At 36.0% G+C, this 15,891-nt stretch overlaps 3 protein-coding genes across 3 annotated transcripts in view; 2 read left to right on the top strand and 1 right to left on the bottom strand.

Annotated features, from left to right (window-relative positions):
- The first annotated feature begins 3,036 nt into the window (after positions 1 to 3,036).
- LOC101294285 lies at positions 3,037 to 6,007 on the top strand. The gene is made up of 7 exons (XM_004304943.1): positions 3,037 to 3,234; positions 3,409 to 3,501; positions 3,609 to 4,054; positions 4,327 to 4,421; positions 4,529 to 4,659; positions 4,745 to 5,206; positions 5,420 to 6,007. The coding sequence occupies exons 1-7, from the start codon at positions 3,037 to 3,039 to the stop codon at positions 6,005 to 6,007; spliced, it is 2,013 nt and encodes a 670-aa protein (XP_004304991.1).
- Positions 6,008 to 6,949: 942 nt separating this feature from the next.
- On the bottom strand, positions 6,950 to 8,218 carry LOC101293995 (putative ribonuclease H protein At1g65750-like). The gene is made up of 2 exons (XM_004304942.1): positions 7,627 to 8,218; positions 6,950 to 6,966 (listed from the first exon to the last, which is right to left on the bottom strand). The coding sequence occupies exons 1-2, from the start codon at positions 8,216 to 8,218 to the stop codon at positions 6,950 to 6,952; spliced, it is 609 nt and encodes a 202-aa protein (XP_004304990.1).
- Positions 8,219 to 11,735: 3,517 nt separating this feature from the next.
- Positions 11,736 to 15,891, top strand: part of LOC101293703 — a 30,886-nt gene continuing 26,730 nt past the window's right edge. Inside the window, exons 1-5 of the mRNA XM_004304941.1 lie at positions 11,736 to 11,739; positions 12,015 to 12,152; positions 14,915 to 14,961; positions 15,142 to 15,247; positions 15,326 to 15,406. Of these exons, the coding sequence (XP_004304989.1) occupies positions 11,736 to 11,739; positions 12,015 to 12,152; positions 14,915 to 14,961; positions 15,142 to 15,247; positions 15,326 to 15,406 (376 nt within the window). The remainder of the gene's footprint in view (positions 11,740 to 12,014; positions 12,153 to 14,914; positions 14,962 to 15,141; positions 15,248 to 15,325; positions 15,407 to 15,891) is intronic.

Below are 15,891 nucleotides of genomic sequence, written 5' to 3'. Positions count from 1 at the left end.
ATTTTTCTTGGATTATTCTTGCATGTAAGACCCGAGATCTGAAGAATGAGAACTTTTCTTAACATTCGTTAAAACTAAATCACAATGCATTCTGAACATGATTGCACAAATATAACTTATTGATGTTTTGTCGCCAAAAACTATACGCATTCACATTTACTTTTACTAACAGAAAGCGCTATCACTCCAGGCGGCCAGGAACAAATTTTCCTTTTTAGGCCATGAAATTATTCTGTCTCATAAGTGTATATTTCCAGTAGGCGCTATGGATCCAGACCACCAGAAAATAAAAGGCGGTGATTATTCACATAGAAAAGAAAAAAAAAGAAAAAAAAAATGAAGAAGACGTTTTCACATCTCCCGCGAAACACATGGAGGAAAGTAGTGCCAAACTATATGGATAACAAAGAAAAAGAAAAAAAAAGAAAAAAAAAAAAAATAGGTCCAAACAGTATCTAACCTTTCAGAAAAGTTAACATTTAATATCTCATATTTCAAAACTTTAAAATGGTATCTCATGTTTTAACTCTAACTAAAAAATGGTATCTTGAACCGTTAGTGCGATTAAAAAACTGATAATAGACATATTTTTAATCATAAAATGACCAATTTACCCAAAAATGACCAATTTACCCTTCATTTCTATTTTTATATATAATTTTTTGCTTCAAATAATAATAATAAAAAAGCACAACATATTAGATATATAAGGATATAATAAGAAAACAATATTACATAACCCAAAAAAAAAAAAACAAGAAGGCTACGCTAATGATCAATGGATGTAGTAGATATGTACTCATGTTTTTACTGTTTCTTGTATCCCTCCATATGTCTCAGTTGGGAGGTCCTTAAGGGTGCAAGCAACCCCCTAATGGACTTGTCCTCTTCCTCTGATAATCCATTCGTTGTTAACAGTCCAGGATCCCAAGCATGAATTTGGCTTGTGATGATCCCTACCTGTGCAGCTGTGCCCCAAGTCCAGATTGCAATTATAGTTCCTCTCTCTTTTCTTCTCTAAAAGAAAACTCTCTTTGGGTTTCATCAAGCCAAGATGGTTTCGTCGACAGCGCTTGTAGTTGGGTTTGTGTGTCATTCTGGTTTTCTCCCGCAAAATTACTCTTGCTTGTTATTGATTATCACTAAGCGTCCATACCTTAATCTCTTTTTCTTATGGATATGGATGAAGTAGTTGGTCCCAAGACCCTGAGTTCAGATTGATTTCAAATTCAATTGAACTGTAAAGGAGACCAATTAAGCTTAAACAATTAAGAACAGAGTATACAATTTTTCCTTTGCAAATCACTAAAAGCAAAACGAAGACTCAAAATTAGAAGGGAGGAAGAAGAACATAGAGGGATTGATCTGGAATAATGGAAAAATTAATGGGTTTTCCCAAAATGCATCCCAAAAAGAAGAACATAGAGCTTGGCTAAGATTACATGATTATAGGTGGAATTTATGAGTTTGAAAAGCCATAATTGAGTCCAGAGAATGATCTGGAAAGGAGGAAGATGAACATAGAGGGAGAGAGAAAAACAACGTTTAGAAAAAGAAAAGAAAAAAATCAAAATAGGAATGGACGAAAATAACTCTCAAAATATGTTTGCCGTTAGTCTTTTTAACGGAACTAACAGTTTCAGATACCAATTTTCAGTCGGGATAAGAACGTAAGACACCGTTTTAAAGTTTTTGAAAGATGAGATACCAAAATTTAGTTTTTTTGAAAAGTCAGACACTGTTTGAACCATTTTCCCAAAAGAAAAAGAAAGAAGAGGTTTTCACATCCCCCGCGAAACACATGGAGGGAAGTAGTGCCAAACTATATGGATAACCCTACGTGAAGTCGCTTGTCCATCTTTTACGTTGCACTGTCATTTTTTTTTCCCAGTAAAGACTAGAACATGCATATATGTGCCTGTATAGAACTAAAAGAGCAAAGGCTGAACATGCATGTGAATCCAGGATATTGAAGATCATCACTATTACAATTTTGAGCAATGGCCACACATCTAGTGTAGCCATTAGGGGTGTTGCAATCTCCATATGTGCGGCAATTTCCTTTCATACCCCACCAATACCTACTAATATCCTCATTTGCCACATTTATAGGGAATTGCAACACCTCTAATGGCTACACTAGATGTGTAGCCATTGCTCAAAATTGTAGTAGTGATGGAGCATTCGCTTAAAGTTTTGTAAGTTATTGAAGATATGTACTGGACCAGTTTCCAGTATTATTGTATATCTAGCTTTAGCTAAGTTGAAGACAACACTTAAAAATCACTCATTGTTTTCACACCTGCAAAAATCTCAGTACAAAAGACAAATAATCACCATTCATCAGTAACTGAAAGATAGCTCTAGGTTATGCAATAACAAGTTCTGTAATTTGTTGTATCCAAGATATATATAAAACAGAGCTTGCTAATTAACTAACAAAACATTAGAACTTATGTGCTAGATTATTAGTTTCTCGTGATCATTTTCTTTTTTATACTAACGGTACGTTTCAAGGAGAATATATAGTTCATTCATATTATTCATGTTGGGCTTTAATACCGTAATAAGAATTAAGGTTTGTTGAAATGAAAGAGAAAAAAAAACGTAAAGAAAACGCAAAGATGGAGTGTTTTGGACTACAATCAACACGCAGTTGACACTAGTCTGTGATGCTCTCATTTGAAACTCTTCTCTCATGAAAAACAAGCTGGCCTGTTGTAAATGTGAGATTTTACCCCTTTTTTGAAGCTTCTCACTCAGTTTGAAAAAAAAAAAAAAAAAAAAGCATCTTCAAGAGGAGGCAATGAGGGATATACTTCCATACTTAAAAAAAAAAGCTTCTCACGTGTGTATTTCTGTGGCAATGTGAACCCTACACGTGGCATGATCTTGTAGAAACGGAGCCGATTCTGATATCTAAATATGGCTATAAATAGGACGCATTGCAAGAGCAAAAGCACCAACAGCAAACAGAAGAAATAAGCCATAAGTTACATATCCTTGTTCGATCTCTGCCTTTTAGCCACTATCATCATGCCTGGCCAAGAAAACAAGGAGGCCTCAGTAATCCACCACCCTCATAGCCCGTTTGCCAAGTCTGACACGAAGATCTTGGATGATATTTACACTACTCATGTCCATGCTGATGATTCCTTCGACGACGATTCTCTTTTCATCATTGTTGAGAGTATCCTCAAACGTGCAACCCAAACTGTTGATAAAATTGTGCAGGTACAATCACACATAACATGTAACACGATTACATATGCCTTGGTCGAATTTTGCATACGTACAATATATATTTACGCAAGAATGACCAAAAGGATGTTCTTTGCCAGTGAGAAGCTGTCCTTTTCTGTTGTTGGTAGTGACTAACTGCATGCTACATTCTTGCGGTTGTTGCAGGGTACCCAAGTGCATGTGGAAGACATAGAGGAGCAAACTCCCAAAGCCAACTTCAGTGTACCATTGTGCACGCTTAAGGGAATCTCCTGCGAGGTCCATATATATACGATACCAGCAAAAATCAAAAATTTTCCAAATTAATTGTTGTTAATTGCTCGTTGATTACATTTTCCATATATTGAATATTTCTCTCATTTCAGATGCAATGCAAGCCTCCTGGTGAAGAAATCGCCCATAAGACAACACTGGCAATACTACACAAGCTGTCAAACTATTCATGGGAAGCAAAGGCATCACTGACCCTAGCAGCTTTTGCTATGGAGTTTGGTGAAATCTGGCTCCTTGCAGAGCTTCGTGAATCAAACCACCTTGCCAGGTCAATTGCAATTCTCAAACGACTCCCTGTTCTCCTCAAGGATTCTCAGCTGCACAAGCGCAGGCAAGCAATACTTGAGCTTAACAATCTGATCAAGGCCACACTGGAAGTCATTACATGCATCGACCAGTTCAACAAGCTTTCCAATTATGACCTGAAAGATGTCCCCGAGTTGTCGGGAACATTGGATCATGTTCCGGCGGACGTATATTGGGCTATCATGACTGTTGTGGCTTGTGCCACTAAGATCACACTACTCACTAGTGATGAGTAAGTTCCTCGATCTCCATCGTTTAAAAGAATTAGCTAATTACTATACTCACTGTTGTGGTGATAAGTATTGTTCCACCGTTTGAATTGGTGTGAGACGACATACAATTGCTCACAATTGTATATAATTGCTCACAATTGTATATAAAAGTAACTTCAAAGGCACTTTTATATAGTTATATCGTTGTTTAACGACAAACAGTTCGAATTTGTTGCATATCTAGACGAATACGATATTTACCCTATTTAATTTACCACATATTGTTTTTCAGGGACAAAGAATTTGACCTATCTCCCTATTCTCAAAAGATCCACTTTGTCCTTAACAATCTCAAGACACAGCTAACAATTTGCAGAGCACGAATTGGTGGGTTAATTAATTGCATATTTTTTTATTAATTGAGGTTCACATTAGTTCTATATGTGTACTCTTTGAAACGAAATTTGAAGCAATTTTATTGTTGTCTAATGCAGAGGTCATAGAAAATTATAAAAAACTCAAGAAACTGTTCCGAACACCTACTGAAATTATGGAAATCGTTAAGGGTTTGTTATTTACAAAGGATAATGTCCAGCCACTCGTTGATTGTTCCACTAAACAAACGGTTTGTGAATCATCTCTAGTGCCATAATTTCTCTACAAATTGTAACAACAATAGTGAAACTTAATCGTGCCCAACTCTTTAACAGGCGAGCATCGAAATCCTAAGGAGGAAGAATGTGCTATTCTTCATTTCCAGCCTCGACATTACGGATGATGACATTTCGATTCTGAAACCGGTCCACGAGTTCACAAAGAAAGACAATCAGTATAAGATTGTTTGGATACCAATTGTGGAGCAATGGACCGATGAGCTGAGAAAGAAGTCTGAAATCCTGAAGAACAAGATGCCGTGGTATACGGTGCAGTACTCTGGACCTATTGCAGGCATCAAGTTCATCAAGGAGGAGTGGAACTTCAAGGGTAAGCCATTACTGGTAGTGATGAACCCACAAGGAAAGGTCGAACACTCTAACGCTCTTCACATGATTCGGGTGTGGGGAGTCAAGGCCTTCCCTTTCACAGAGACAACAGAGAAAGAGCTGTCATCAGATTCTCATGGAGGAATTTACTCTATAGTTGACGGAATTCACCCATCTGTGCCATCTTACGTAATTCACCTCAACCGATCAAAGTGCATATATAAATTCACGAGTTATTATTTATAGTATTGCCTATATATATTACTTTTGACAGTGCATTACTACATCAATACATTACATAATAATGAACTAGGAGAGTAGGGTCATCTCCATTATTGATATATTTTCACTACATTCACCTGAAACGATGAGAAACTTATTCAATTTGTTATCCTCAAACAGATCAGAGAAAATAAGTACATCTTCTTCTATGGCGGTAAGGACAACGAATGGATTCAGCAATTCACAAAGAAAGCAACTGCCCTTGCAAACGATCCCATCTTGAAGGAAGCAAAGATTTACATAGAGTTGGTTTGCGTTGGAAAAGACAGCGAAGGAGAAGATGACCATGGCATTCTAGGCCGCTTCTGGACCGGTATAGAAAGCTTGTTCCTCACCAAAGTCCACAAGCACTTTGATCCGATCGGTCAAGAAATTCAGAAGCTTGTCTCTTACAAGAATGAAAGTGGATGGGTGTTGGTTACCAAAGGATCAACTTTGTTGGTCACAGGTCATGGTATCTCCGCATTGAAGGTGGTAGAGGACTTTGAGAAATGGAGGGAGCATGTCAAGGAGAAAGGGTTTGAGATTTGTTTCAAGGAATATTATGAGAACGTTATTCAGGATGGTCGACCTTGTTTCCGTCTTGACATTCCGGTGTCTACCGGAAAGGTTCCGGAGTCGATGAAGTGCCCTGATTGTCACCGTAGTATGGAGACTTTTATCAGTTACAAGTGCTGCCACATTGATGGTCCAACTGCACATCATTGAGTGCTGGATGAATTGGTGTTTACGATCAGTCCTTTAGTACGTTATGATGGACTGTTATGTTATCTTTTACTTCCGCTTGTATGAATAAGATGGGCATGGCCGATGCATTGTGATGCTTGGTATAACCCAGACTTACGATTTGAATTTTCCAGCTATAACTATATGGCTACATGTACTATGTTGGGTGCTATCGTACCTTTTGAATCAAATAAGACCAATATTTTGGTGACTGTTATAGATATTATAATCTATGTGGCTATCCACGTAATTACTCATTAGTTATGTACTCTGATGTAAACTATATCTCTATATAAGGAGGCTAATGAAAATGAATGAGAACACTTTTACCTCCTCCCACCTATTCTCTTTGTGTCTTCTCTTCTTCTTATCTTTACTTTACAATACGTTATCAGCACAACTCTGCCTTTTGCCTTTTGAGTTGATAACGACCAAACCTTAGAATATCAGTGTTTTGCTTATGAACTCAATGATGATTAAAAAAGTCATACGGTGCAACTCAATGTTGTTTATTCTCACCGATAGTCTTGATCTATGAGTTTGATTTGCTTATTGCTTTTTAATTCAAATCATGTTGATTGTTACATAGGTTCTATGTTATCATATTATCTTTCTTTCGTTTGCTTTGATTAGAGATCATGTATATGACTTGAGGTATTTGATACGATTTGGAGTTTGCTTTGTTACCTCTGTAAGCCTTCCATTCATATTAATTGGTACATAAAGATGCATTAGTTCTCTGATAGCTTTAGAAACCCCTTAATCAAGTTCTGTGATCTTATGAGTTTCATGTTTGTTTTCATTCTATAAAGGTAGAATTTTGATATTCTTTTCTTTCCCCACATGATCAATACCCTTATTTCTTTATGAATATTATTAACGGTTGCAATTATGATTGTGGGTGTTTGATGCATCACCAATTCATTATATATCCCTAGTCCCTGCCAGTTTAGGCAAAGATTATGTATTTGCAAACAAATGGATTGGTTCGATCGTCCTTCATATATCTAGATTATGGGAGAGCTAGCTAATAGCTTGCATATTACAAGCATCTGTTTCGATTGGCTTTAGCAAGCAAACAAAAGGGTTTGATCAGCCCATCATGATACATATACTTCTGTGTGATCATCCATGAACCAATGTTTGTCTTTGTAATCTGTTTTTCGCCGATCATAAAATGATCAACTTGATCCTTGATTGATCAACGCAATAATATGGAAGGAATAATCGTCTTTACATATGTTGTTATGCAAATGAGAGCTAGTTTGCGTTCCATTCAATATGGCATGGCCGTTGCATATTTGATTATGTACTCATTGATTGTGCTACTATGGTGAAGCATTTGACATCAGGTTTTTTTTTTTTTTTTTTTGGGTCTGAAAGATGAGTGAGAGAGGAATGACCCTTAACACTCTTATGTATTAAAAAAGAACAAAAAAACATCAAGAGAGGGGGATTAGACCAAAACCTCTCAAAACAAAATAACAACGAAATAAAACTATGAAAACCGAAATTGGGGAAGACCCATAAGGTCACTACTACAATATGCAAAATAAAAGGAGGAGGTGAATCCCACCAAACCAGCTGTGTTAATGACGTACCGTGATTAGCCAGAGCATCTGCAACCTTATTCCCTTCACGAAAAATATGGGAAGATCGAAAGATCATCTTCGATATGCAACGTAAACAATTCAGCCAACGGACACGTAGATGCCAAGGTACAAGCAAAGGTGACCGTAGATAGTCTAACACAAGCGACGAGTCAACCTCTAACCAAATGTGCTTCCAGTCTCGTACCCAAGCAAGCTCAATAGCAACTATAACTGCTATCACCTCTGCTGCTACTGAACTAGGAATGTCAATGTTGGAAGAAAAAGCACCAAGAACATGACATTTAAAGTCACGAAAAATAGCACCAAAACCTCCAACACCCTCTGCATGCTTCCAAGCACCATCTGAATTAATCTTCACCCACCCAATGACTGGAGGATGCCAAACAACCTCAATAACTCTTGGAGCTCTTCCCAATCGACACTCTGCACCAAAACTCTTTATTATCTGTAAATCCTGAACTAAATTATGCATTGGACCATTTGCAATCCAACCAGCCGCTCTAATGTACCCCCAAAATGAGATGACAAATTGAAGCCACAGAGAACGACTTATCGTCAAATCTGGTCTTATTCCTTGCATGCCATACAAACCATAAAATCGAAGTAAAACAGATCAACCAAAGCTCCTTAAGCATTTGACATCAGGTATGTATTTGTCAATTTTATTATTTGAGAGTAAACTCATGGTTACACCTAGTTGTGAATTGTGTGATCATAGATCGAGACCTAAAGTCTCTTGATCGAACTATGGAGGGCTTGAAGTTCCTTAAGAGTAATATCGGAATTGCAATATGAAGTTTCTCAAACCTTATGCAATTACCAAGGGCCAGAAATTCCCTCATAGTTACACAATAATCGAAATCTGATCCCTAATCATTTGAGGACCGGAAGTTCCTCACCTTACATGATATTAATTATACTCTTGTATAACTAGAGAATATCAAGAAATCAAAATGATCATATTTGATAAAGTTAACCAGACCTAGAGATCTGTGTATTTTATTAATTAATGGAACCAGAAGTTTCATGTGTACAATTTATTTACTTTTTGCTCTTTACAGTTTTCTTATTTTGTTACGCAATCTCATTATTGTACTCATTGTTTAAATTTTATTATTCATACGGGCCAACAACCTTATATTTTGAACGTATGAAGTTTCACTTGGGTTACTCGAGCCTGAAGTTTCAAGCACTTGAATTATTTGAACCCAAAGTTTGACATACGAAATCTGATAACCTATCATTCTAACATTATAAATTCGAACCTGAAGCTTCGATTTCATATATGATTGATGGCTCCAGAAGAGCATCCTCTTTGAATTAAGTGTCTCTAATGCGGTTCAAAATCAATTACTATATGATATAGATTGTGCCAAATTTTACAGTGAACTAAGACACATAATATCATGAACCAGAAGTTCATTGAACCAAATACATTATTTGGCATGACAAATTTATTTGGGCATAACAAGTTATGTCATATTTTACTCATAGTGCTGTCTGGAATCAATAACAAATTTTGATGAGCACTAGCCCTCCTCAAAGCCGATTGTTTATTTGTTGCATATTTTTGAGTTGTTGTTAGACTATAATTTACACATATTTTCATTCCCCTAAATATTGAATTTGCCTTGTTTTTAAGTTCATTTTTGCTTTCACTAAATCATTTTCTATTTATCTAGGAATATTGCAAGAGTGATGGAAACATGCATTTTTGGCATTAATATAGAGAATCGGAGCTAGGAAGAATAACGGTCCAATGTGGAGCAAGACATATAGATTTCCGGATTCCGGCGAACCACCACTATTGGCGACACAAAGAGTGATGGAAACATGCATTTTTGGCATTAATATAGAGAATCGGAGCTAGGAAGAATAACGGTCCAATGTGGAGCAAGACATATAGATTTCCGGATTCCGGCGAACCACCACTATTGGCGACACAAATGGCGGCTCACCACCACTTTTGATGGTGCCATAGCTTTTTCGATCACCATGAAGGAGGAACAAAGATGACTAAGGAGATTGAGTAATAAAATTGCTTCTACCCTATAATCCTTTGGATAATAGGCATCACTATACATACATTTTCCTACTCTACTCTCTCATAGCTCATGATTATGTTCCTCTTTCTCCTCCCTAACACTCAACCTCCCTAGCTAGCTTTATTGACTTTTGTGCTAGCTCTTTGCTCTTTCTTCCTTTGCTTCATCCGGATGGAGCTTTTCCTATTTCCCTTATTTTTTTTATTTAATACTTTCACTCTCTCATTATCCACCCATCCACCCATTCACCACTCTCTACCTTTTTCTCTCTTTTCCACCACAAACCTCCATCTCCCTCTCCCAAAATCCAAACCCATCTTCTTCCTCTACCTCACCCACAAAACTCCATTTCCTCCATCACCACCATCATCGCTAATCTCAAACCTCTATTAACACCACCACTACTACACCATTTTTCCATTCTCTTTCCTATATCACTTTCTCCATCCACTCCACCTATTCACACAAAGCATATATTTAGCTTCACTACCTTTCATCATCAAGTCTTCAAGAGCAAAAAAGAGAGGGATTCACCACCATCACCACCACCACCACCAAGACGTGAGCTTGGGGACAAATCGACACACCACTAAGCCAACTCTCTCCCTTAAACTCTAGATCTATTTGATGTTTGATTTGATTATGGAGTTTGTTTATGTAATTATGAGTGAGTAGTACTTTGTTGGGGTTAGGGTTGAAAGCCCTAACAAATCTTGTATGAATTGATTTTATAATATGATGTGATGCAATTTTAGTTAACATTCCTACATACTAGTTCAAGAGTTGAATGCATATGCTTATAATTTACCACTTAGAGTATGTGTGTTTGCCATGACATGATAATGTTTAGAGCTTGGTAACCTTTGAATGTTAAAACATCATGAAAACACACTAGGTGTGCATGTAGGGGTTGTGAATTACAATCACTAAGAGATAAGCTTGGTTGGTTTGCATAGTTTCTTCATCTCCAAACTTTATGCACTTAGGGTAATGCATTAGATGCTTAACCAGATTGAAATGCATGACTTAAGTAGTCAAGTACTACACCCGAGAGGGGTTGCTTGATACCACAAAAGGAGCATGTCCCTCATCATACCCCAGAGGGATGAATGGAGAGAAATTGGTTGATTAGCTTAGCATCATTCATATTGATTTGCATCAATACTTGCAAGAGAGGTTAGTGGTAGACAATTCGAATCCTAACATCATTCATTAGATCACTAGTTTAGTTTAGAGTAATTTAGTTTACATTTGAGCATTTAGTTTAGTTTAATTAGTTAACTACTTCAAAAACCCAAAATCAAATCACTACTCCATGTTACACATACTCACCATAAGCCTAGATTTCCTTGTGTGTTTAGGTTTGTGATTCTATATTTGCACATTCTAGCTCTCTTAAGGTTAACACCCTAGCTAGTGAAAGGAATCAAATCCTCGTGGGTTCGACAACTTTTCTTAATCCATATACTATTACTTGTACCTCTTATACTTGAGGGTGGCTTTTTGGCTAACAGTTGTCATTTTAATGAGACAATCCTTCCGTCATGAGGGGGAGAGAGATTGTTCCTGAAGAACAATGTAAATTGGTGTGAGTTGGGTCTCCACCGTCTCATTTTGGTTTTGAGAAATATCTCAGCAAATGAGTTGATCTTGACAAAAGTATATGCAAAAGCACATATGCTTGTTTTAAAGTCTTCAAGAACAACCATATTGATCCCATTTGGTTTGTGGGATGCACATATATCCAAGTGACATGGTTCTCCTGAAGAGAATGTCATGATATAATGTTAGAGTTCCTAATACGGCTACACATACAAAGGTTGTATGTACATCATTAGAGAATGATATCTTGGTTGATATTAATGAATATAATGTTTTTGACCTCATACTTGGTTTAGGTTTGCCACCAGTCAATAAACATCTCACTCGAAAAAAAATTGATAGATCCATGAATATTTGAGAGAGCCTGAAGCTAATTCATGAAATCAAATAGTCTAAAGTGAGCTCATATATACTCATTCTGTTATAGCTAACGTGATTGAAATTGCCTCAATGGGTACTATAATTGGACTGCACAATCGAATTCGAATTATACTCATATTCTAACTCTTTGGAAGTTATGAATTACTTAGAGAGCTTATATGAGACGTATCACTACATAAAGATATTAATGTGTATGACTAGATACGCCATGAGATTTTTCAATGTTTTAATGTCAATTTGCTTATGTTGTCTAACTATTACTTACTGTATGATTTTGAACATACGACTTAATGAGGTAAGACCTATTTATAATCATTTAGATCTGTTGGTATTGTTTTAACTTTGCAGGTACACAATTTCATGATGAGCCTCTATATGCAAACCACGCATGGTGTCACTTTAGTGATGAACAATCAAACCGTTATTTACGGCGCATGAAGCTTGCAACATTCAGGGGGAGATTCTCATCAGGGGGAGCATCCAGAAGTATGCTACCTAAGACACATGCGAGTTTTACTCTTTTTCTCCTTCTACCAGGGTTATTTTTCTCCCACTAGGTTTTTCTTACCTGGTAAAGTTTTTAACGAGACAACATTAAGCGCGTCTAATTTCATATTCATTGGTGAACATCCAAGGGGAAATGTTATAAATATTATAATCTATGTGGATGTCCACGTAATTACTCATTAGTTATGTACTATGATGTAAACTCTACCTCTATATAAAGAGGCTAATGAGAATGAATGAGAACACTTTTACCTCCTCTCAACTATTCTTTTTGTGTCTTCTCTTTTTCTTATCTTTACTTTACAATAGTGACTATATTGAAACCAATTTAATTTTTTATATCAGTTTATTTTGTTAAAACAAAAAAGCATAAATTGAAATAAGGGTTAGTTTGAGATTGCTGTGATTTTTTATAAAAAATTTTTTTACTATGAATACAATCAGCTGTGAGTGAAGGAAAATACTTGTCCGGACTAGTATGTACGTGTGCGTCCGGACTTTCTATTATTTACATACTTTCGGCAATGTAAATCATAATTTTAACCATTCAAAAGTTGGATTAACCAATAAAGATCATCTCTGCAAAAAATCAATGTAAAATGAATTCGTTTGCTCACCCGATTGTATTAAACAAATGAACAGTTCTGATAAAAGTTAACAGCCTCATGATTAGTTGTCAATTTTTTTGATTTATTCGGTTTAATAAACGATTTTTGTTTACACTGATTTTTTACATAGATGATCTTAAGATGTTTGACCCGAAAGCTTGTACCATACCCGTTTTATCAAAACACGCGGATCCTATTTGACCCGAAATGCAAATGCCTATTTAAGTTGAGAAACTCGATCGTTGAAGCAAAGATCATTTTAGAAAAACTGTTCTGGGCTTGGCTTCTGCGAAAAGTTCTATGCTAATACAGGTCCATTCGGTCCAAAAATCAGAAAAGAATATAATCTACATCATGTTGCTTCAACCAAGTCAATTGGTGTTTTACTGGTTGACTTGCTTCAACCAAGTCAATTACTTTGACAATGTGGACAGAGTCTGATTCATTTCATGTGTCATTTTATAATCCAATAATGTCGATTTACATATTTAGTAGATTAATATTTAATTAAGACATTTTCAAATGCCAACTATTGCATTCTATGAATTAGAATAATCTGATTTCTATTAAGGTACCGAGTACCGACTATTGCATTCTATGAATTAGAATGATCTGATTCCTGAGGTTGTTCAATGTATGTAAACAATAACTTTAATCCCTCAGTCTTTAGCATATTAGAAATAATAAATTCTTAAAATCTTAACTATAGCTTAATTTACAATTAATTTTTCAATTTCTATAAATGAAGAATTGAAGACAATAATAAGGTGATACATTTGGGACCCGAAACATTTTGTGGTTGTCTTTCTCTATTCTACAGCAATAATGTGTTTACCTCTTTCGTAGATTACAATTTAGATTTACATGTTTGGAAATCCATTAATGAGAGTTCCATAAATAGTTCTTTGGATGCCTATATATACCTTGACCATCAATGCATATTTACATTGCTTGCATGGAAAACGTCTCTTTAGATTCAATTGTAATTAAGACCGGGAGATGACTCCTGGTCGGTCTATGATTTATCAAAAAACTATTTGGAGAATTCAGATCTCAAGTCAGATTTCTGGTAGATCATAGATTCGATTAGAATTTGCATCCATGGAGGAGATAGGTGCTCATGTCAAAATTACATAACCTTGAAGATGAAATCTAGTTGGTTAGTGTTTTACCAGCAAAGCATAGTTGTTTTTGCAATATTTATTTTACTGGTAAAACACTAATCCAATTAGGATCGATTCAGATTCAGAAAGTTGTTTTACTATCATGCAAGGCTCAGACTATATATGATTTGCTTGAAACTATATAGAGAATTAGTAGAGATGACTTCTCTACTCGGTCTATGATTTACCAAAAACTATTTAGAGAATAAGCATCTCATATCAGATTTCTAGTAAATCATTGATTCAATTAGAATTTATTTTCATGAAGGAGATTGGTGTTTAACATGGCCGGCCATGTGTGCTCGGAAGCTATAGGCAAAAAATTTTTGAGTCCCCATAATAAATGCTCAGGAAAAAAATAGATTATATGAAGATCATTTTCAGTACCTTATTATATATATCAAATAATTATGAATATAGTTATAACTTGGTTTTGAATGGAAAAAATAAAAGCTTTGATGGACTACGACGTTATGATAAAGGATATGAGAATATTATAAAATGAATCTTATTAAATGAAGGTAATAGAACAGGAAAAATATTTAAAATGAAATAAGGTGTCAAATACCCAAAAGAATTAAGGTGTACAAGTGTTTTCAAAATAAAAAAAGGGAGTGAAATTTGCATTCCCGGTTTTACAATCCACACTCCCACTTTCTCTTTTTAAAAAAAAAATAAAATATTTTCACAAAAAGACAAAACACTTGTTACTATAGACAAGATTTAAGTTATTAAAAAAGGAAATAAGGAGTGTGGTTTATAAAATAAGGAGTGAAAATTTCACTTCCCAAAAACAAAAAAATGTGATAGATATGGATTAGAATTATAATTAAAAAATAAAAATCAGACACTTCTGGGATTTGAACCCTAAAGGATGTTATTCATATTGAATAATTACACTAGACATTATATATTAGAGGCCCCTAAGATTTTGAGGCCTTAGACCTGGGCCTTCCTCATCTTGGCCCAGTTCGGGAAGCATTAGGTTCCGGCCTGAGGTTAAATGGGATACAAAAGGTGAGTAAATCCTAGAGACATAAGTTACTCATTCATAAACTTGCAAAACTCATACGTATTCTGTGCTTTGATATTTAGCTTCTACTCAAACAAATTCTATTTAGGAGATGTAAATTTCGTACATATTAATAGACTACATATAAGTGCAAAAATTGATGAGGTTATCTTTGCCTTGGAAAGGGAGCGTGTGTGGGACTCGTTTTCATAAACAGACCAGAGTGGTTGATTGTGGATCATACTTGTTCTGCATATTCTTTTATCTCAGTTCCTCTATACGATACCCTTGGTATGTGTATGGTTACTCAAATCAGTTGCTTCGAGTTTGTTGATACCCTGCTTTAACAGTTTGTTTGTCTATGAGCAGGACCTGATGCGGTTAAGTATGTCGTGAATCATGCCAATGTACAAGCAATTTTTTGTTCTCCCGATAACATGAGCACTGTGAGTATGATTTCACTTCTTCAAAGCTAAGAATGTCCTTAAAGAAACCATGGTGCAAGTGTTACTTTACCAATTCCCTGTAGGTTTTGTATATGGCCATATAGCATTTTCAGTTGTTGAAAATTTGATAGCTGGAAAACCAATGTTCACTTAGAACTTATAAGAAGTTGCTAGAAACCGGACCATGATTGCTGGTTATCTGTGTTTCTATACGGTTTCTACTTCTCATCATAAATATATATATATATATATACACAGTTCGGATCAGAGGAGGACGTCCGCATGCCCTTAAAGTACGGACATCCCTCCGTTTGGCACCGTACGGCTCCGACGACGGCACGCCTCCACCCCAGCGGCCTCCAGCAGTGTCCCCGATCACTTTCCCTCCCCGGCGAGTCCGCCGAATTCCAGTTTTCCAGCAAGATCGACTTTATTTGAAGTTTTGGGTGATCTCGTCAGAAAACTGGAAAAGAACGGACTCGCCGGGAA

The sequence above is a fragment of the Fragaria vesca genome, linkage group LG6, assembly GCF_000184155.1.
Source record: "Fragaria vesca subsp. vesca linkage group LG6, FraVesHawaii_1.0, whole genome shotgun sequence".
NCBI lineage: Eukaryota > Viridiplantae > Streptophyta > Magnoliopsida > Rosales > Rosaceae > Fragaria > Fragaria vesca.
This window is presented reverse-complemented; position numbering and strand designations above follow the sequence as displayed.